Consider the following 19,381-nt stretch of genomic DNA (forward strand, 5'->3'; position numbering starts at 1 on the left):
TCATCCCCTTCTCCTCCTGCCTTCCGTCTTTCCCAGCATCAGGGTCTTTTCCAAGGAGTCAGTTCTTCGCATCAGTTCTTCTTCAGGCTTATAAGGCTTGTCCAAACCCTTTGGCTCTAAGCACTACAAGTGAGCTTGCCTGAGCTACTCCCAGGTCTGGGGAAACTTTTCTTCTCAGAAACAAAAAAAGGGTTAGCACTCTTTCACCTTCTTTCCGGTAAAAATGACCATATCTGGTTTTATTTATTTATTTTGTAATAGCCTACTTGGCAGGGGGGGAATGCTGGCGGGGCCCGCTAACCTTATTTCCCGCCGGGTTGAAGGACCGCAAAGAAGGCAATTTGATAAACTCTGCCTTAGGGTCAGGCGAGGACCCAGTGTGTCTCACCTCGGCCGCGCCCACTCCTTTCGGCCAATCGCCCTCGAGGGGAGACCATTATTTGAATATCCCCGCCCGCGGCAGGATACCACCCTGCGATTGGTCCGCCGCACCCCGCGCCGCGCCCCGCGCCCCGCCCCGCGCCCTTCTGAACCTAGGAGCGCCGCTCGAGATTCGCACTGTGGCCACCGGAACATCATGGATCTGAGACTCGCGGGGCGCCGGGCGCTCGTCACGGGGGCGGGCAAAGGTGGGCCTGGGGAGGTGGCCGGGGGCGGGCAAAGGTGGCCGGAGATGGGTACCCTCACTCATCCGCGCTCCACGCAGGCATCGGTCGCAGTACTGTCAAGGCGTTACACGCGGCTGGCGCCCGAGTGGTGGCCGTGAGCCGGACCCAGGCCGACCTGGACAGCCTGGTCCGCGAGGTAGGCGCCGCCCTGTCCCGGCCCAGGGGGCAGCAGCGGGGAGCTGAGGGCGGCCCAGCAGGGACACACGGGAGCTGGGCGCTGGGGCTCAGCAAGGACTCTTAGCACCCCCGCCCCTCGCCGGACGCGCGGAAGAACGACGATTCTCCCTGGACTTAAGAGGAGGCAGAAATGGCTGCTTTGCTGGGCCAGAGGCGCTCTGGCGCTGGGAGGAAGTAGACTGGCTGGAGGCGGGGCTAAATCCCTGATGCTGAAGCCCCGAGTTGAGTTGCCCAAAGGCCAAGTTAACTCTCCCGACAGCACCCTGGGAGCCCCCAAAAGGCGGCTGGTTCCCCTGAGACCCCCTAACCCCCTACCCCTGTGAGACTGAAAGGTCACGAAAACACAGTCCCTCTCCCTTGAATGGGAGAGGCCCAGCTGTCCCCTCCCCGGGGCATGGAGCCTCTGGTAGACGTGCCCCGTTACCACCTAATATACACAGTGCCCCGGGGTCGAGACCGTGTGCGTGGACCTAGCTGACTGGGAGGCCACGGAGCAGGCGCTGGGAGGTGTTGGCCCTGTGGACCTGCTGGTGAACAATGCAGCTGTGGCGTTTCTACAGCCCTTCCTGGAGGTCACCAAGGAGGCATATGACATGTAAGCCAGGGTGGGGTGGAGGAATGCCCCTGGGGAAGGGCTGTCTCCTGCTGCAGCGGCCTCAGTCCCTGACCAGGGCCTGTCCATCTGCCTCCAGGTCTTTCAATGTGAACCTTCGGGCGGTCATCCAGGTGTCCCAGGTGCGCTGGCTTCAGGGCAGGAGTGGGGATTGCCGGGTGATGCCAGCCCTGCCTCATCCCTCTTCTACGATTTCAGATTGTGGCCCGAGGCCTGATAGCTCGGGGAGCCCCAGGGGTCATCGTGAATGTTTCTAGCCAGGCCTCCCAACGGGGACTGACTAACCACAGTGTCTACTGTAAGTGAGCCCCGGCTGTGCCCTGCCCCCACCCCCACCCCCTGCCACCCCCCATCTGAGCAGGCAGCTCAGGCTCCACACATGCCGTCCCTCCTCACAGGCTCCACTAAGGGTGCCTTGGACATACTGACCAAAGTGATGGCTGTGGAGCTCGGGCCACACAAGGTGAGCCCCAGTGGGACCCCTCCCCTCACCCAGTCCATGTGCTCAGAGAGCCTCAGTCCCCCGAGCTGCCCCCCTGCCTGTGCCAGTGCAGATCCGTGTGAATGCAGTCAACCCCACGGTGGTGATGACACCCATGGGCCAGGCCGCCTGGAGTGACCCTCAGAAGGCCAAGGCCATGCTGGACCGCATCCCCCTTGGCAGGTTTGCCGGTGAGTTGGGCGGGAGCCCGGCTGGGAGTCATGCCAGTGGCCTGCTCAGGTGAGGGGTGGGAGGGAGGGACGAAGGGCAGCTCCTTTCATGCACGTCCTGAACGCCACCTTGCCCGCAGAGATGGAGAACGTGGTGGACACCATCCTCTTCCTGCTCAGTGACCGCAGCAGCATGACCACAGGCTCCACTGTGCCGGTGGATGGGGGCTTCCTGGCTACCTAAGCCCCCCCTCCATCCCCACACACCCCTGTTCCATGCTGAACCCACCTTTACCCCCATCCCCCTTCCCCATCTCTTCAGTAAACATGATTCTTCCGTCCAGCCTGCACACTCACACCTAGGCTGCAGTCATGTGGCCGGAAGATGCAAAGCTCAGAGCTGGGCATGGGGATGAGTCCCAGGTAGAGACACCCTTTCAGCTCTCATCCTGGGTTAGTGGCAGCCTGGCTCTTCTGCCAGAGTTTTTCGGGCCTAAGTCCCTGGCAGACATGTAGGACCTTCCAGAAGCCCAGCTTCTAAGGAGGGTAGTGAATTTGACCGAGGATGGCTTTCGGCCCTGTCCAGAGACCTCTAGGGTGGAAGTGGTGGTGCTTTTAACATGAATGTTCATTGGTATTCCTTAAGTCAGCGCAGAAAACAAAAGTGAGCTGAGCAGGCTGCATGCTGGAACTCCACCGCTTTGTTCACGATTGAATGACTTCTTTGCCGAATCAGGTGGTGGTTTTCAGTTACGGAGAGAATATTCCCTCAGCGTTGTGAGTCCTTCACCATGTACTGGGCACAGTCCAGCGCAAGATCCAGCTGTAGAATTTGCCAACTTCCATGGTAACATATTCCCTCCTGTGTGATGTCCTTGAGGTGGAGCTGGCACAGAGATGCCTGTCCTCCACTTTTCCATGCTGTCTTCACCACACAGACACAAAAGGCTTACACCCCAAAGCACAGCTAACAGTACATGTACAAAAATGTTTAGGAAGTGATGGAACAAATGTTGAGTATTTGTTAATTTCATTTTAAAATACAACTGATTTCAAGTTTATGTAATTCTTAATAGTGGTTACTTAAAAACTGGCTAGCAGAATTCCTGAACTCCAGCAGTCCACCGTCTGCACACTACTGCAGGGGAGCTGAGTGTCACTTAGCTTCATGTCACGGATCTGCCCAGAGTGGTGCCTTGCAGGCCCCAGGGGTGAAGTCCTAGTGACAGGCCAGGCCCACCCCTCACCTCCCGTCATGTCTGCCCAGCAAACCCAACCTATTGACCCGTCTGCCACCCCTCCTGTCCTCTCCACACCTCCACAGCTGCAGGACGCCCTCCCTCTTGACGGTGTGTCTTCGTGAACACTCAGTTGAGTGACCCCTGGCCTTAGCCTGGGCTCCACAGGGCCTCCTAGGGCCTGACTGCAGACTGTTCTGTGCCACCCCTGGGAGCTGCTGAAGGGTGCTGTGCCCTCCCGGAGGCCTGAGGTGAGCACAGGAGGGGCTTGCTTTATTCAGAATGGGCCAAGCACACTTATTCTCACTTTGATCTGGGTCCCTCCTATGGAGACTGAGAGGGCTCAACTGGCCTTCGGCTGGGGGATGGGGAGTGTTAAGCTCACCTGCTCTGTACCCTTGGTTGGCAGGGGTTGGGGGTCTAGCATCCTCGGGTGGAGGAGTAGGCAGGGAGAGACCTGGGCAGGGCAGGTAGTGAGTCAAGAACAGGAGATGAAGGTTTATTGTATAAAATAAGAAGGGGCTGCCCCATCATGGGGCACAAGGACAGAACCCACCCCCCCCCCAAACTCCCCTATCTGGGAAGCCCATCCTGGGGCTGCCCCGGACCCGCCCCTACAGCCTGAGGGAGACCCTGCTCCCTTCCAGCCTCCCGTGGGGGCCAGGGGAGGCTGGAGCTGCGTCCCCACGAAGATGAGGCAGAGCAGACAGGACCCCATGGTCCCCGCGGTGCCCCAGGAGCAGCAGCCTCATCCCCATGCTTCTTTCCCTTCCCCACCCCCAGCACCCCCCACAGCAGACTCAAGGACACATCTCAGCACAACAGACACAGGCAGGGAGGGGCTGCTCCTCCGGAAGAGGGGGCTCTAGACCACCGTGCACTTCCTCCCTGGCTTTTTCTCGGGAGGCGGGCAGAGCACAGCCCGAATGGCCTCGTCGAACACTGTCTTCAGGCCCCGCTGGGTCAGGGCTGAGCACTCCAGGTACTTGACAGAGCCTGGGGGTGGCCAGGAAAGGGGGCAGTTAGGAGAGGTCATGGGGCGGGAGGAGCACAGGCTAACGCTGTGGCTCCCAGAGCACACTCCTCTCCTCCCTGCACCAGCAGGCCTAGACGGGCCCACTCACCGATCTCTCGGGCCATGGCCAGGCCCTGGGGGTAGGTGATGGGCGCTAGCTTCTTATCTCGCAGTCGCTCGATGGTGTCCTTATCGTCACGAAGGTCCAGCTTGGTGCCCACCAGGAGGATGGGCGTGTGTGGGCAGTGGTGCCGAACCTCTGGGTACCACTGTGGGGATGGAGGCTCTGATCCCTACCCCTGGGGCCTTGCCCTCCGCCTGGCCCAGAGCAAGCCACAGCTCTCAAGGGGCCCTTCCTCGTGCCTAGACCCACACTTAGCCCTTCTTGCTTCACAGGGCAACCAGTAGGTCTGGTAAAGCAATGACCAAGAACAAAAATATGCCAAGAAGCTTCCAAGCTCATCAGGGCCTCTCAGTCAGGGCCCTCCTTTCTCTGAGAGCCGCACTCACCAGCCCTACCCCAAGTGGAATAGGCATCTCTTCTGCCTCCAAAGGACAATTTGCCTCTGTCAGGCCTTCAAGCAAGAGACCCTGCCTTGTACGGACAAGTTCTCTGGGCAGTCTCCGCCCCTCCCAGGAAGCCCAACCCGGCTTCCTGCCCTGCCCTACCTTGGCTCGAACATTCTCAAAGGAGGCTGGGCTCACCAGGGAGAAGCAGATCAGGAAGACGTCCTTGGGAGAAAGGGAAGGAAGGAGAGGACCATGTGGGAAGGGTCAAAAGGCTCTGAATGGCCTCAGCCCCCAACACACACACGCACCAGGCCCTCTGGGCCTCTACCCAAGCCACCCGGCCCCTGCAGGCACGCTGCGGTCCCTACAGTTTGGGGGTAGGAGAGGGGCCGCAAGCGGTCGTAGTCCTCCTGCCCGGCGGTGTCCCACAGCCCCAGGTTGACGGGCTTCCCATCCACCATCACATTCGCAGAATAGTTGTCGAAACTGCAGAAACAGAGAGATCAGCCAGTGTTTGGACTCTCAGTCTGCACAGACCTGGAGCTCTGTCAGCACCTTGCTGCACCCCAGGAGCCCAAACTAGGGCCACGTGGGCCCCACCTCAAAGCCCAGAGGAGCTTCCCGCACAGGCGCCCACACCCTCTGCTCCCCACCTCTGGACCCACCCCGCCTGCTCACACTGTGGGGATGTATTCTCCGGGGAAGGCGTTGGTTGTGTAGCTGATCAGCAAGCAGGTCTTCCCCACGGCGCTGTGGAGAGAGGGCGAGCCCACGTTGCTCCCAGGTCCACCTCTGCCCACTGCTCAGCAAGGGCGCCCCCCTCCCACGGTCCCAGGGTGGGGACAGGGGTGCCTGCCCTGCAGATCCGCAGTGAACGAGAGACAGGTGGGCTTTGGGGACAGAGTGGTGGGTGCGGGCTGCGGCAAGCCGCCTCAGTGCCCCAGGCAGGTATCGGGAGGGTGGCACCCGCTGAGGGTTCAGCCCAGGTGAGAGCCCTGGCCCCACCCACCCGGAGGCCGGGCGGGGCCGCGGGCAGCTGGCAGCATCAGGTGGGCCTGGGCTGGAGGCCTGCGCCCGGCGAATAGCCGGGACCCCGCCCCACCACGTCCTCCAGCCCCTGCCGGGTCCCCGGACGCCCACAGGCCGGTCGGGGCGCATCCGGGCCGCCGCGCCTGGACCCCCAGCCGGGATCCCTGGCCCGTGCGCGCGCCGCCTCCTCCGCCCTGGCCGCGCCCCGGAGCCGCGCGCCCTGCCCGGGAGGATCCCCTGAGCCAACCCCGCCGGGCGAGCCCGGCCGAGCGACCTCCGCACCGCGCACTCACCCGTCGCCGACCACCACGCACTTGATGGCCTGCATGGGCGCGGGCCGGGAGGGCGCGGCCGCGAGCCGAGCTGCGGAGAAATGCCCGGCGCCGCAGCGGCCGCGGACCGGAGCCGAGCGCGGAGCCGAGCGGCCGGAGAGAGCCGAGCGCTGCCGAGCGTCGGGCGCGGAGACAGCCGAGCGCGGCCGGCAGGGCGGGCGGGGGGCGCGGACCGGCCCCGAACCCGGGCAGACGCGCTTTGCAGAGAAATCTGGCGAGGGGCGGGACACAATGAACCCCTCAGCGAGTCTGAGCCCGGGCTGGCTCTCCCCAGTTCCCTGTGACCCACTTCATGGGGCGAGGGCAGCGCAGACAGGCGGCTCCCACCCACCTGGACAGGTTGTGATCGGTGGGCAAAAGTACCCCCTGGGCCCACCCACCTTCCAACCAAAAGGCAGCTGGTGAAAACTCGGGTGTTTGCTGTCAGTCACCACAGACCCTCAAGGCCGACAGCCCGCTGCGCCCCCATCCCCTCCTGTCCGCTGCAGTAGCCAGACCATCCCCACCTGGTAGCAGTTAGAAGGGGTGACCCAGCCACATCTGGAGAGCCGGCCTTTCCTGCAGGGCCGGGCTTGGGAGCACAGACTGATATGGGAGAAAGGCACTGGAACCAAAATGTATCACAAAGTGCAAAATTCTGTATTTCAAAATACCCTAGGGTGAGCAGTTGGGTCTGCAGAGCTCTGGTTATAAAAGGTGACTGCACCACGGTGGGTGGGGCCGGGAGAGCTCACACATTGCTCCTCCCTTCCAGGGTCTGTTCTCAGGCATGTCACTCCCTGCAATGGGGATGACAGAGTGGGTAAGGCCCTCTTGGCCAGCCAGGTTCTTGACCACCCCACCACCCAGACAGGCACCCTGGTTGTAAGCTGCGGCTGTCCTGCTCTCAGATCCTGCCCAGCACTGATTTTCCACGTTATTGGCTGTAGACTCTGTGCAAAGAGCCCAGACTTGCCAGTGGCCTGTTCCTGGTGAAGAAGGGAGGGGCAGGAGCCAGACACATGTCCGACAGATGCCACCTTCCTGCCGCTCTCAGACTTTCCCTGCTCCCTCACTTTTGGGGGCTCAAGGTCCTCAGGGGGGACCCCTGCACATAAGCCAAGACAGCATTTTGCAGGAAGCTGGCCCTTTGGGCCTCCTCATCCCGAATCCGGGCGATCTCAGCCTCTTTAAGGCGAAGCTTCTCTCGGAGAGAGGCATTCTCGCTCTCCCTGTCCAGCAGCGCCTCCCGGTGGTCACTCGCGATCACTGCAGGAGAGGAAGTTCAGTGAGGAAGGGGGCCCAGGAGGTCCACAGGGGGCTGGCGGGGTGGGGTTTGCTCAGGGTCCTCTGCGCGTACACACACCCAGCCTCCCCTACCAGCAGCACCTCCCGGAGCGAAGACCTAGGCCAAGCTCAGCTCTCCCGGCCCACCTCCTCCTCCTGTGGGATGGCCTAGTAAGAAAGGCCCTGCAGAGATGCCAGGGGGTGGGGGGCCTGGGGCTCAGCTCGCCTTTCAGCTGGCGTTCCAGGGCCGCCACCTTCTCCTTCAGTGCTTCCTGGGCCGTCAGCTCGGCCTGCAGGCGGCCATTCTGCTCTTGCAGCTCCAGCCGCACCCTCGTCACCTCAGCTACCTTTTCTTGGTCCTTGTTGCTCAGCTCCTGCCAGGCGAGGAGGGGTGAGTGTGAGGTGGTGGCTGGGGGTGGGGGTGGGGCAGTCCAGGGGCATCACGGGGAGCCCTCAGTGTCCCAGCTACCTGCTGAAGCTCCTCCAGGCGCCGCCTCAGGCTCTCCACCTGCAGGCCCAGCTGGCTGGCCCGCACCTGGGCATCGGCCACCGTCTGCTTCTGCTGCAGGCAGGTGCTCTGAGCCTCGTCCCGTGCCTGTGCCAGCAGCCGCAGCTTCTCCTCCAGGTGAGCCTGGTGCTGCTGCTGTGGGCCCAGGAGAAGGACGGGTGAGCTGCTCTCTGGCCTGTGGCTCTGAGCTCCTGTGAGGAGTGACCCCTGTCCCTTCAGGCTGAAGGGAGCTTATATTTGCAATGTGGAAACCACTTTGTCACTACAGTTAACACATGTCTTGCTCTGAATGGGCTCAACTCAAATGAGGAGCCTCCCCCGTGAGCCAGGCTGACACCATCCTGCCGTCTGGACCCTGCTTCCACCAAGTGGTCACAGGTTGCACATTTGGGACAAACCCCTTCCCCAGCGTGGGGAGGGAGCACACTGGCTTTTTGCAGGGGGGGCTGGAGGTGGTACTGATGGGCTGAGTGTCCTCGTCTGGCTCTTCTGCACCCCTGGAACTCCTGTTCCCTTGTCCCTCCCTACAGAGCCAGGAGACAGCCTTGGTCATACCCACTTAAGCCCAAAGGGCTGTGCAAGCCCGGCAGCTCATGCCAGCCCCTCAGTGCTCTCTCCCCCGTGGGTGCTGCAAGCAGTGCGCCGTGACCCTGCGCTCACCTCCTCCAGGCGGACTTGGTTCTTGGCCTTGATGAGCTCCTCCTCGGCTTGGCTTCGCTCACTGAGTGCCGCGGCCTTCACCCGGCTCAGCTCCTACACCACAGACTGTAACCGCTGCACCCGTCCTCGGCCCTTGCCCGGGGACCCCTTCTAGCCACACCCAGCCTCCTGAGCCTGCCACCCAGCTTACCTCCTCGAGGGACAGCCGCGCAGCTTCCAGCCTCTGCACCCTCTCCTGCATGGCCCTCTCGCTGTCCTCCAGGTGGCGAGTCATGTGCTCTACCTGCCCAGGTGCGGGGCGGGGACAGGGCTGGCAGTCTGGTCCCCCAGGTTTCCCCTCATGGGATCCCCACCCTGGGGGGCAGATGAATCTTGGGCACCCTGTTCCTTCCGAGTGGAGGCTGCCCCAAGTGGCTTCGCAGGAAGCTAGGACGGAGGGCAGGTCCCAAGGCTGCACCCCAGGTGCAGCCTGCACTGTGGCCCGGGCACAGTCAGTCAGGGTCCCTTCTAGAAACCGGTGGGGAGGGTTTGGGTCTGACATCTGCCGGGACTGTCATCAGCAGCCCAAGGTTGTTGAGGGAAGCCAGGCCAGGAGTCTGCCTGGGGAACACCGTGCCCCACTGAGGTGTCTGCATGCCCCGGGGGAGCGGGGAGGACGAAGCCCAGAAGACACAACTGATAAGGCACCTCCTTGAAGCGCAGATGTTCCGCGTCCTCCAAGCTCTGCCGGGACCTGTTCTTCTCCAGCTCCAGGCGTTCTGGAAGCACAGGGGAGGCGTGTGAGTGGGACTCCTCAGGGGGCCCCTGGTCCTCAGGCCCCAGCAGCAGGCTTGGCTATGCTGACCTTCAGCCTGGATGGCCCGCATCTTCAGCTCAGCCGTCGTGTTGGTCAGCTCTGTCTTGGTCAGGAACAGCTGCTCCTGCTGAGATTTCACCTTCCGCTCCAGCTCATCCACCTGCAAAGTCGGCACGGAGGGAGGAAGCTACGTTCTGCTTTCCCGAAGCCCCACCCCAGGCTCCCCAGGGGCTGGCCCCACTCCCACCCCCACCCCATACCTGATTTCGCAAAAGTAGGTTCTTTTCATTGGCAGCAGACAAGTCTCTGAGGAGCTTAGACTCCCGTTCTGCAGCTTCCTGGGGGTGACATGGCAAAAGGGTGTCGGTGGCCATCTGCCACCACACACCCCTGGCCTGCCCACCCCACACCCACCCACCTGCTGCTCCAGCCTGTGCTCCTTGGCTTGCCTCTGCACCAGGCTCCGCTGTTCCTGCTCTGTAGTGGCCAGGAGCTCCCCCAGGTCCTGGGCCTTCTGCTCCGACAGAGCCAGGGCGGCCTCCGTCATCTGCAGTCTGCAAGGAGGGAAGGGCCATCCCCACCCCAGCCGACCTCTAGCCTTTGCTAAGGTCATTCTTGCCAGGCCACTGCCCCTGCTAGTGCCCCTTGAGCTAGTCTAGGCTCCTCAGAGACTTGTCTGATGCCAGTGAAAAGAACTTGCTTTTGCAAAACCAGGTAAGGGGATGGTGGGGGAGTGGGACCAGGCTTCTGGGGAGCCTGGGGTGGGGCTTGGGGAAAGCGGACGAAGCTTAACCTTCCCTCCCTCAGTGCCCAGTGCCCGCTTTGCAAGCGGATGAGTTGGAGCTCCTCCCAGAAAGCCTTCTCAGTAACTACCCCAGCGGTTTCCCTGACTTCCTTTGTGCAGTGGAACTTGAGTCCCTATTAGGATGGTCCTCCTCTGCCCTGTGGGCAGGTCTCTAAAGTGTTCTGAAACCTCCTCATACTCCCAGCCTGCCCTCTGCCCCTCCTTACTTGGCCTTGAGGGAATTGATGATGGAGTGCCTCTCGTTCAGGGCTTCCTGAAGCTGCCCCACACGCGCAGCCGATGCCCTGTGGACAGAGAAGAGGGTCCGAGGGGCCCAAAGCTGAGTCGTCTGAGCCCCTCCCTGAAGCGGCTGCTGCCCCTCATGCTCACACAATGCCCAGGTGCGGGCTAAGGCAGTGCTCAGTGGAGCCTCGAAGCCTCCAGCCAACTCCCTCAGGAAATACAGCCCACATCCTTGTCTGTGGGGAGAGGACCAGGCTCACACGTTAGGTCACTCCAAGGCCAGAGCCAGCACCCAGACTCCCAGGTTCCCCCACTGCACTGCCGCCCTGCCCTGGACCCGGGGCCAAGCTCACTTGCTGCTCCTGGCCATCTCTTCTCTCTGTCTGTCGATCGTCTCCATCAAGTCCAGAAACTGGGGACAGAGCCAGGCAGAGCCCGTCAGAGCCCAGAGCCTGCTCATGCCCCACGGTTGGCAAGAAAGGAGGCCGACATTTACTGAGGCAGCAGGACACCAAGGAGCTGAGCCTCATCCAAGGAGAGGGTGGCTGCCAGACAGGGAGGCCCAGAGGGGAAGCCCACCCACCCAGCTGAAAAGCATCAGAAAAGAGGCTGCCTCGGGCCTAGGTACTGGCTTCTTGGAGAGGCTCCAGGGCTCAGAGGGAAGGAAGAAGGCCACGGCATGGGGGCTGAGGGAGCTCTGTCCACACAGCCAGGGCGGGGCGAGGCTCTGCAGTCAGAGGCAGCGTTGTCCTTACCTGCTTGGACTTCTCTTCCCGGAGGTGCCGCACCTCCTTGCTGAGCACCTGGGCACGGGCCTGACTCTCCCGGAAGACGGTCTGCCGGTCCTGGTTGTGGTCCATGGCTTGCTCTGTTGGAAGCCGCACAGATCAGACCCCTCAGTGCACTAAGCAGGTGAGAGGCTCAGAGGGGATGGGGCAACAGTGAAGCGAGGAGCAGCGGAGGCACCAGGTCAGGGGGACAGGCACATGGAAGAGGTGAAGAGGCTGCTCAACAGTCACAAAAGGCGGGCATTTGGATTCTGCCCCAAAGCTTAAAAGCCAACATGTGATTTTTAAGAGGTGAATGTCGTGCTCAGCTCCCATGTTCTGGACAGATCCAGGCAGCATTTGGAGAGGGACCGGCCAGAAGCAGCCACGCTGTCAACTGAGGTGACTCAGAGGCAGGTGCAAGAACCAAGAAACAGGAGAGGACATGAGTTGGGCAGACTCAGGAGATGGTAACCACACACTAGATTCCAGCCCAAGCTTGGGCCCTCAAGGGGCTGGTGCTGCCAGTGGAACAAGTTGCCATGCGGAGTGGCAGAGTGCTCAGCAGGCCTGGGATGGAGGAGCTGAGGGTCATGACAGAAGGGACCATGGTATGAGGAGGGGACCATGGTGAACCTGGGCCGTTGGCACTCTGTGCGCTCCCACCTCTCCCCTTTCTTCCTTGGTGTCTGCTCCCTGTTCCCTCTGTTTCTAACACTCTACCATTGAGATGCCTTTATGGTTCCAGCCCAAGCCTCCCCTCCCTCAGTGGGTTCTGCCCCAAAGGTTAAAGGCCAAAATGTGGCTTTTAAAGGGTGAGTCAGCTGATCCCGTCAACAGGGAATCAGCTCTATGCCCTGCTTCAAACAGTGCAAGTTGCCAGCTGCCCATGTGCCCATACCCACGGCTCTAAGGATGTCGCCCGGGATGTTATTCCCAGCCAGCTCCAGCTTCCACAGGGTTCTGTTGCTGGGGAGACAGTTCACCAGGGCGCGGCCCCCAAGGAGGCCAATGTGATTCCAGCGCAGGTCTGGAAGGAAATGTGGTGTTGCCAGGGGTGGGAGCGCTGGCCCAGCCCAAGACGCTGGTACTTTCGGTGATCGGCCACAGATCAGGAGCCCAGCTCGGTGTGCCCCTCCTCACCACCCCCTCCCTTCTGGGAGAGGACAGAGGAAGCATTGGGAGGGCTGAGATGCAAGACCTCCCTGCCTGCCCTGAGGATGGGGAAGGCTGGCGCTGGCAGCCTCACCCAGTTGCTGGAGGCTGGCATTGCTCTTCAGGGCCAGGGCCAGTTCCTCGGCACCCTTGTGGTTGATCTGGTTGTTGCGGAGGTCCAGCTGCCGCAGGGCACCATTGGCCGCCAAGGCCCCGCAGAAGGTGGCAAAGGCTTCGTCCCATGTGCCCAAGTTGTTCCACTCCAGGGTGAGGCTGCAGGAAGGGTGGACATGAGGTGCATACCCTAAAGGGCATCCTCCTCCCATGGGATCCAGTGGGCTCAAGGAGGAGCACAGGCTTGGGGTGTCTCTGGCAGAAACTGAGTAACTTATACCCACCTACCCCCCACCAGAAAAGACTGGCATGAAGGTGTGAACTCTCGTGTTGCAGAAAAATGTCCCCTGGAGAGCCAACCTAGAACCAGAGAGAGAGAGCAGGGGCTGGGAGAAGAGCTGGGGGCTGGGACTGCCACCTTACCTCTGAATGGACTTGTTCTGTCGGAGGAGTTTTGCCAGTGCCTCGGCCCCTGCTGCTCGAAGGTTATTGCCCTAGGACAGGAAGAGGCCATCCAGTCACTCCCCGGTGTCCTGGGCTGGGCTCTGAATACCCTGGTCAGGCAGCGGGTGAGGCCACGGTGAGCTCTGGACAGACATGTGGCTCCTTTCAGATTCTGCCTTCCCTGACCAGAGTGGCCTTTTGATGCGGGATCTTTCAGTGTGCTTGTGAGAATGCTCTGGAACTCACATTTCCACCCTCAGAACACCAGCACACATGCATGAGACCATGAGAAAACGGTGTGGAGCCTGTGTGTCCAGAGCGCTTACAGGCATGGCCTTTGGCCACCATGCAGACTCCTGGTGGCTGGGACACCTCTATCTTCTCTACTCCTGCACTCAGGTGGCATGCCCCTGAGTCCAGATCCACCCACCTTGAGATCCAGAAACCGCACGACAGTGTTGACACACAGCCCCTGCAGCAGCAGTGTGGCCCCTGTAAGAGAGCAGGGCAGTCACTCACCACCCCTGGCGGCTCCATCTTGGGGCAGCTCCCCAGGCACAGGGGAAGGATGGCAGTCCACTTGGCCCCCACCCGCCAGGGTTCATGCCAAAAGTCACCCCACTTCTGTGTCAGGTTTGAAACTGCTTCCAAGTGCCAAGTCAGGCTGCTGACCCTTGTGCTCATCAGCACGGCAGGACTCTCTGAAGCTGGGGGACGCTAAGGGCTTTCCCATTAAAAAGAGAAATTGCCTTCTGCGCCCAGGTCTCCAAAGGTGTTGGTTTAATGACAATGAAACTGAGAAACTTCACCAAAAATAAAAAAGGAGATCAGGTGGGACAGAGTTCTTTGCTAGAGGTGCCAAGCACCAAGGACTGGGGTATATGTAGCTAACAAACAGCAGTGCAAAAGCAGTCAGGGGAAGTGGGCTTGAAGCAAAGGGCTTGAACCCAGCCCCAACTCTGAAGTTGCAAGGACTGCCCTGGGCGCTGCCGGCCCTTGGTGCCCACCTTCCTCACTCAGCATGCAGTCACTCAGGATGAGCTCCGTCAGCAGTGACTCCTTCTGCAGCAGCCTGCCCAGAGCCCTGCAGGTGTCCACTGTCAGGCTCTGTGTGGCCAGGTCCAGCCGGCCCTGTGGCAGCTGGTGCAGTTGCTGCAGGACAGTCTCCTGGGGTTCGGTTCCACTCTCCTTGCACAGCCGGCTGTAGGCGCGCCGGAACTCCTCCATGTCCGTGGAGTGCGGGAAGGGCTTCCCTCAAAATTCCTAGACAGGACTCACCAGAAGCCAGCTGGAGCCAGGAAGCCAGGGAAAGGCAGTAGGGCAAGGCCTCTCCCATGGGGGCCTACAGAGACCCCGGCAGCTAAGTGGGGGCACAAAGACCCTAAGTCCTCAGCAGGCGAGGAACAAGGAACAAACTGAGTTGGTCCAACAGGCAAGAGGCCCCAGGAGGGAGGGGGCAGTTGATGCTCAGGGGACGGCAAGAGCGGGGGACCGAGGAGGTGGGCGTCCTCGGGGTGGAGCCTCCAGCGGCAGAGCCTGTCCGGGCGTCGGACGTACCCCTGGGCCTCGGGCCCAAGGCCCTAGCCCTCTTGCAGCTGACCCTGGCTCGTTCGCCGCAGGTGTACGCGGCCTCCGCGCGCCTCAGTATCCAGGAAGAGCAGGGCGCGCCGGGAAGGCCTGGTAGAAACTACGACTCCCAGGAGGCTTTGCGGAGGAGGGCGTTCACCACGGGCCAATGAAGGCGAAGGAGCGGGCGCGCGCGGTGGGCCCATTGGTTGGCGGTGCGAGGGCGGGGCTCCGGGAGGCGCGCTCTGGGTCGATTGGCTGGCGGCTCGGGGGCGGGGATCCAGAGGGCGCGCGCTTTTGTGGCAGTCATGGAGGAAACCGGGGCTGTCTTCCGGAAAGTGAGAGAGGGTGTGCTGGCTGGGCGGGCTGGGGGCGGCGGGCGAGGTTTCTGCGGCTGGGGGACGCGCACGGACCGGCGGGGACGCTGCGACCCCGGCTCCCTGCCTGACTCACGTGCGGGTCTTGAGCCGGCGCCCCCGCTGCCATCTAGGGTGAGCCGGTTTCCAGAATCCGGCAATGACCCCCATCCCGAGCGCCCTTCGTCCTCCGTGGTCCCGTGGCCCGGTAGCAGAAGGTTGAATAGGCGCCCTGGTCTGTGGCCAGACGGAGAGGGTCTGCAGAAATCCCGCAGGGGTAGGTGCTGGCACAAATGCAGGGAGACTCAGAGAGGAGCCTGGGCCGCCGAGCCCTGCCCCTCGCCCCGCTGCTACGGGATCGGCAGGACTCTCCTCCCTAGGGTTTAGCGCAGAGCACAGTGCGGCCCAGCTCGCTGGTAGTCTCGGCTGTGTATTCTAAAGCTGTGTATTTTGGCCTTTTTCCTGTCACGCCAGCCCTGTGCTTTGCGTCTTGATTTAGCCGGGCTGGCTCGGTTGTCTGGTGTGTTTGTGGCTCTACGAGTACTCTTCTTAGCAACACACCCAGCACAGTCAGGCACTGGATATGCACCAGGCATGAATTAGCCCGTGTAATGCTCAACACCCTAGGACATGGGTCCTAGTACTGGCCCTACTTGCCAGTGGGAGAAATCAGCAGAACTAGGGTCAAACCCAGGCCATCCACTTCCAGAGTAAGCCCCTTTGCCCTGCACCTGGTGAGTGCTGCCCTGGGTGGATGGATAGGGAGGCCTGCCAGCTATGAGTGATCTGAGTCTCTTTGTTACTCTGCCTTAAGGTTAGAAGACACTGAGCCCTTGATGTCAGGCCTTTGTGAACCTGGGGCGGGAAGGAGCATCCCAGCCCCTTGTGAGCGCTGCCTTGTCCAGCCTGTCTTAAGTGGGGATTTTCGGTCTTTATCACTGAGAGCTGGGGTTGTGGCCATTCCCCATGACCAGGGCTGTCCCGTGAGGGTGACCTGGAGGAGAAGTGGTTGTATTGCCTCCACACAGTGGGACAAAGGCTGACCACGTCCCAGGTCCCATCCTCCCCTCTGCAAGTTTAGGGAATCTCTGCTCCCAGCTGGTGTTGATCCCTCTGTCACAAACCACCCCGTGCAGCTGCCCCCCAGCAGCAATCTGACTGATTTAGCTCTTCGCCTGGGTCTGGGAGCTGATGGAGCGGTAGAGCCTTCTGGGCCCTTCCTGGTATTTTCCAGGTACACAGGCTTCCCCAGTGGCTCAGTTGGTAAAGAATCTGCCTGCAATGCAGAAGACCCATGTTCAATCCCTGGGTCGGGAAGGTCCGGTGGAGAAGGGAATGGCAACCCACTCCAGTATTCTTGCCTGGAGAATTCCATGGACAGCCATGGGGTCATAAAGAGTCGGACACGAGTAGGACCAGCAGATGGCGCCAGGCTCCCGTGGTCACAGCTGGAGGGGTGAAGCTGCTTCAGCGCTGCCCGAGTGACCTGTGGCAAGCTCTTCCCCTCCCGAGCTGGGTCTCTGGCGGGGTCCATTCCCTCCCCTCTGCTCTCCAGCTTTGCTGAGCTGCACCGGGTGAGGCAGTGCCATCTCCATGGCCAAGGCTGGAGGCCTGGTGGGTCCTCAGCTCACCTCTGCACGACACCCGGCTTCTGGGCACCCACTGTTGCTGTCCTACCTCCCCAGGAGCTCTGCGGGCTCCTCATTCACAGCTCCTTCCAGCTAGTCCCTACCCTCAGCAACCTTCCTGGGTCCCCTACCTTGACTGCCCATTGACAAAGAAGCCTGGCTCCTGCTCAGCTCTAGGGTTCTCACAGTTCCCTTCCCCGTTACACGAAGATCCCCTTCTCCATGCTGTGCTGTAGGCCCCAAGGAGGGACCTGGGATGGAGCTGGCGCTGTGCTCAGAACGGGGTCTGGCAAAGCCAGGCAGTGTTAGTGACATGGGCAGGCCTGTGAAGGGGCCCACTGTGGGGAAAGCAACTTGTCTCTGGGGGCAGGAGCACAAGACCACTCTGGATACCGTGAGGACTGGAGCCCCAGAGCAGTGGGCAGGCACCTGGGCTGCTTCCTCGTGTCTGCCACACGCATCTGATTTCTGGCTCTCCTGGAGGCACTTGCAGGGAGGTAGCCCCCCATGCCTAGTCCTCCACCCTGAGGAGACCCAGCCCCACAGACAGCATTTCCAGCTGGAAATTATAACCCCATCCCATCCGCAATGAAATGACTGAAGGGTCAGCAGGAGGGGTGGGGGAAGTGGCTCACTGATGTGCCCTCCGTTCCCCAGGAGCTGGTGAGCAAACTGCTGCACTTGCACTTTAAAGACAAGAAGACCAAAGGTGTGTGGGCCCGAGGCAGGGGTGGGGTGCTGGGACCCTGCGCTGCAGCTCTGCAGGAGCCAGGGCCTTAGGGAGGGCTGGGTGGACCAGACAGAGGGCAGAGGTCACCAGCCTGAGCTTGAGCCAAGTCCGAAAGGGTGAGGGCGGAGTGGGGCGGCAGGGAGGGGGCGTGCTTGTAACCTGCTCCCTTCGCCTTGCAGTCAGTGGGGATGCGCTGCAGCTCATGGCCGAGCTGCTCAAGATCTTCGTTGTAGGTGAGCAGAGGGACCCGATAGTGTCCTCTGGGTCTTACCCAGGCTTGTCTGGACGATTCGTGATCCATTTACATTTTTCAGTGAGGCTATCAAGACACCTTTTTCCCATTTTCCCACAAGCACCTTGTCCCTGAAAATTTCTGTTTCAGAAGCCCCAGCCTCAATCTTCTGAGCTGTCAGCTGGCACAGGGGTGGGGGAACAGCCAGGGCTGTGGCCCAGGGGGGTTGGGGTTCAAGCCCCCCCACCCCGCTTTCTCTACCTTACTTCCCCTGGCCATCACGGCAGAAGCGGCCATCCGCAGCGTCCGGCAGGCCCAGGCAGAGGGCCTGGCCCGTGTGGACGTGGAACAGCTGGAGAAGGTGCTGCCTCAGCTGGTAAGTGGGCCTCCAGGAACAGGGCCTGGGCCGGGAACGGGTGGGTGGCCCACACCCATAGGCTCTGAGCGTGCCTCTCCCCCACAGCTTCTGGACTTCTAGGGTTTCCACCCTCACTGTGGCCACCTGTCGGGAGTCATGGCCTCTGGCTGCAGACATGACAGAAGCTGCTGACCCACAACGTTCTCCAGCTCCCAGCAAACCACCCCTCTTCCCCAGGTCATTCCTTCTGCCTGCTGCTGACGGCCAGGACACAGCATATGGAGGGGAGGGGTCGCTGACAGGATCAGGGGCCAGGTGCCCACCCCACTTCCCGGGGCAGCTAGGCGCCCGCTGGTGTGAGGGAAGCATTTGGTCACTGGGAAGCGGGTGCGGGAGACCCGCCCACCTGAACAGGTAGCCCATGTGTCCTCCACGAACACGCAGAATGGTGTGGTTCTGCCACTGGTCCCAAAGCTAGCGTGTCACCTTCTAGCCATCTGATACTCCCCGCAAAAGATGCTTCCCTGAGCTATATATTTGTTTTCAACAAAGCAACATCAATAAATCAGAGCCACCTCCCCAGGCACAGCCTCCTGTTGCCATTAATCACCCAAAGTCAAGTTGCTTCAAAGCTGGGAGAGGACAGAGTAACAAAGAGCATGTGTGAGTACCCTGCCGTGGGCCGGGCTCGAGGGCTGTGAAATCGGAACCCTTGCACGTGTGGCTGCCCGCCTGGGATGGTGCCTCTGCCCGGGGCTGCCGAGGGCATGGGGTGCCACCGACTGGCCGGGATGCCCAGGGATGTGTGGGCAGGGCTGTTTGGGGGGAGAAGGGTCACGCCAGTGGAAAGGACCACTGCCCCCAGGGCCCAGGCCAGGCAGGTCAGGGCTGTTCAGGACCTGTTAGGAACCCAGTCAGGCTTGGCTGCCCTCTGGGGCCCAGCAACCAACCCCCCACCCCCCCAGCACCTACCTCCCATTAATTCTGAAAGCTGCCTGGACTTGTCAACCTAGGATTGAAACACCCCGAGGGCTCCGGGCCCAGTGACCTCAGAGTCAGGACTCTCATGAAGCAGCGGGATCTGGCCTGCTGGGGAGGGACATCTGCCCAACTGCCATGGGCACCCAGGAGCCACCTCCCCCCACCACCAAAGGGTGGCATAGGTAGGGGGCCAGCCCACCCGCCCTCCCTAGTTTAGCCCCGCTGGCTCCTTCCTGCACCCGTTCCCCGCCTCTGCCCCCCATCTTCCTCTCCCCCCTCCCACAGGGAGTCTCAGGGCTTCAAAGCTCTGGGCGCATGTGGAAGTAATTAGACCTGAGGGGAGAGGCTGGCGACAAGTGCCAGGGCCTGTGCCCCCACCCCCCCAGCCACTTTGAAGTGCACTCAGACGGTGGGGCGGGTGGGGTCCCGGGAAACCCCAGGCCGGCCCTGCCCGCCCCTCCAGGGGTGGAGGCAACATCCTCTCTCCTGTCAGGGGCTGGGGGCCCGGCCTGAGCTGCAGCCAAGCAGGCGACGCCCGGAGGCCTTTCTCCCCAGACTCG

The 19,381-nt window shown here is 61.5% G+C and overlaps 4 protein-coding genes across 8 annotated transcripts; 2 read left to right on the top strand and 2 right to left on the bottom strand.

The window, feature by feature from the left end:
• On the top strand, positions 502-3,175 carry LOC102191238 (L-xylulose reductase). Its single transcript, XM_018065434.1, has 8 exons — positions 502-629; positions 707-804; positions 1,286-1,440; positions 1,538-1,580; positions 1,657-1,756; positions 1,857-1,921; positions 2,013-2,130; positions 2,250-3,175. Exons 1-8 carry the CDS (start codon positions 578-580, stop codon positions 2,351-2,353), a joined length of 735 nt encoding a protein of 244 aa, XP_017920923.1. The 5' UTR covers positions 502-577; the 3' UTR covers positions 2,354-3,175.
• Positions 2,586-7,212, bottom strand: RAC3 (ras-related C3 botulinum toxin substrate 3 (rho family, small GTP binding protein Rac3)). Of its 3 annotated transcripts, none has more exons than XM_018065433.1 (6): positions 6,195-6,745; positions 5,551-5,622; positions 5,241-5,358; positions 5,032-5,094; positions 4,468-4,631; positions 2,586-4,343 (listed from the first exon to the last, which is right to left on the bottom strand). In XM_018065433.1, the coding sequence occupies exons 1-6, from the start codon at positions 6,227-6,229 to the stop codon at positions 4,148-4,150; spliced, it is 648 nt and encodes a 215-aa protein (XP_017920922.1). In that variant the 5' UTR covers positions 6,230-6,745; the 3' UTR covers positions 2,586-4,147. The 3 variants fall into 3 exon arrangements, with proteins under 3 accessions (XP_017920922.1, XP_017920921.1, XP_017920920.1); XM_018065432.1 differs by having other exon boundaries at positions 3,822-4,343; positions 4,472-4,631; positions 6,195-7,212; XM_018065431.1 differs by lacking the exon at positions 6,195-6,745 and adding an exon at positions 5,729-6,031 and having other exon boundaries at positions 3,822-4,343; positions 4,472-4,631.
• LRRC45 (leucine rich repeat containing 45) lies at positions 6,854-14,659 on the bottom strand. Of its 3 annotated transcripts, none has more exons than XM_018065429.1 (17): positions 13,978-14,659; positions 13,401-13,462; positions 12,950-13,020; positions 12,507-12,685; positions 12,159-12,287; positions 11,246-11,358; positions 10,844-10,902; positions 10,475-10,552; positions 9,882-10,017; positions 9,724-9,801; positions 9,512-9,623; positions 9,355-9,425; positions 8,858-8,950; positions 8,668-8,760; positions 7,969-8,142; positions 7,726-7,873; positions 6,854-7,481 (listed from the first exon to the last, which is right to left on the bottom strand). In XM_018065429.1, exons 1-17 carry the CDS (start codon positions 14,195-14,197, stop codon positions 7,285-7,287), a joined length of 2,013 nt encoding a protein of 670 aa, XP_017920918.1. In that variant the 5' UTR covers positions 14,198-14,659; the 3' UTR covers positions 6,854-7,284. The 3 variants fall into 3 exon arrangements, with proteins under 3 accessions (XP_017920918.1, XP_017920917.1, XP_017920919.1); XM_018065428.1 differs by having other exon boundaries at positions 10,844-10,957; positions 11,247-11,358; positions 13,978-14,653; XM_018065430.1 differs by lacking the exon at positions 12,159-12,287 and having other exon boundaries at positions 10,844-10,957; positions 11,247-11,358; positions 13,978-14,653.
• LOC102178856 (centromere protein X) lies at positions 14,795-18,424 on the top strand. The gene is made up of 5 exons (XM_018065436.1): positions 14,795-14,874; positions 17,178-17,229; positions 17,430-17,483; positions 17,770-17,858; positions 17,946-18,424. Exons 1-5 carry the CDS (start codon positions 14,845-14,847, stop codon positions 17,958-17,960), a joined length of 240 nt encoding a protein of 79 aa, XP_017920925.1. The 5' UTR covers positions 14,795-14,844; the 3' UTR covers positions 17,961-18,424.

Source organism: Capra hircus, chromosome 19 (assembly GCF_001704415.2).
Source record: "Capra hircus breed San Clemente chromosome 19, ASM170441v1, whole genome shotgun sequence".
Lineage (NCBI taxonomy): Eukaryota > Metazoa > Chordata > Mammalia > Artiodactyla > Bovidae > Capra > Capra hircus.

Bases quoted from the DNA above. Each gene is read 5' to 3' on its own strand.
- LOC102178856 (XM_018065436.1), top strand. From the start codon at position 14,845: ATGGAGGAAACCGGGGCTGTCTTCCGGAAA. The intron at 14,875-17,177 runs GTGAGAGAGGGT...TCCGTTCCCCAG, and splicing joins CCGGGGCTGTCTTCCGGAAA to GAGCTGGTGAGCAAACTGCT. The intron at 17,230-17,429 runs GTGTGTGGGCCC...TTCGCCTTGCAG, and splicing joins TAAAGACAAGAAGACCAAAG to TCAGTGGGGATGCGCTGCAG.
- LOC102191238 (XM_018065434.1), top strand. From the start codon at position 578: ATGGATCTGAGACTCGCGGGGCGCCGGGCGCTCGTCACGGGGGCGGGC. The intron at 1,922-2,012 runs GTGAGCCCCAGT...GTGCCAGTGCAG, and splicing joins TGGAGCTCGGGCCACACAAG to ATCCGTGTGAATGCAGTCAA. The intron at 2,131-2,249 runs GTGAGTTGGGCG...CCTTGCCCGCAG, and splicing joins CCCCCTTGGCAGGTTTGCCG to AGATGGAGAACGTGGTGGAC.
- LRRC45 (XM_018065428.1), bottom strand. From the start codon at position 14,197: ATGGAGGAGTTCCGGCGCGCCTACAGCCGGCTGTGCAAGGAGAGTGGA. The intron at 13,463-13,977 runs GTGGGCACCAAG...GCTCTCTTACAG, and splicing joins CTGCATGCTGAGTGAGGAAG to GGGCCACACTGCTGCTGCAG. The intron at 7,874-7,968 runs GTAGCTGGGACA...CTCGCCTGGCAG, and splicing joins GCCTGGAGGAGCTTCAGCAG to GAGCTGAGCAACAAGGACCA.
- RAC3 (XM_018065431.1), bottom strand. From the start codon at position 6,030: ATGCGCCCCGACCGGCCTGTGGGCGTCCGGGGACCCGGCAGGGGCTGG. The intron at 4,632-5,031 runs GTAGGGCAGGGC...CCATCCCCACAG, and splicing joins TTGAGAATGTTCGAGCCAAG to TGGTACCCAGAGGTTCGGCA. The intron at 4,344-4,471 runs GTGAGTGGGCCC...GGCCACCCCCAG, and splicing joins GGCCATGGCCCGAGAGATCG to GCTCTGTCAAGTACCTGGAG.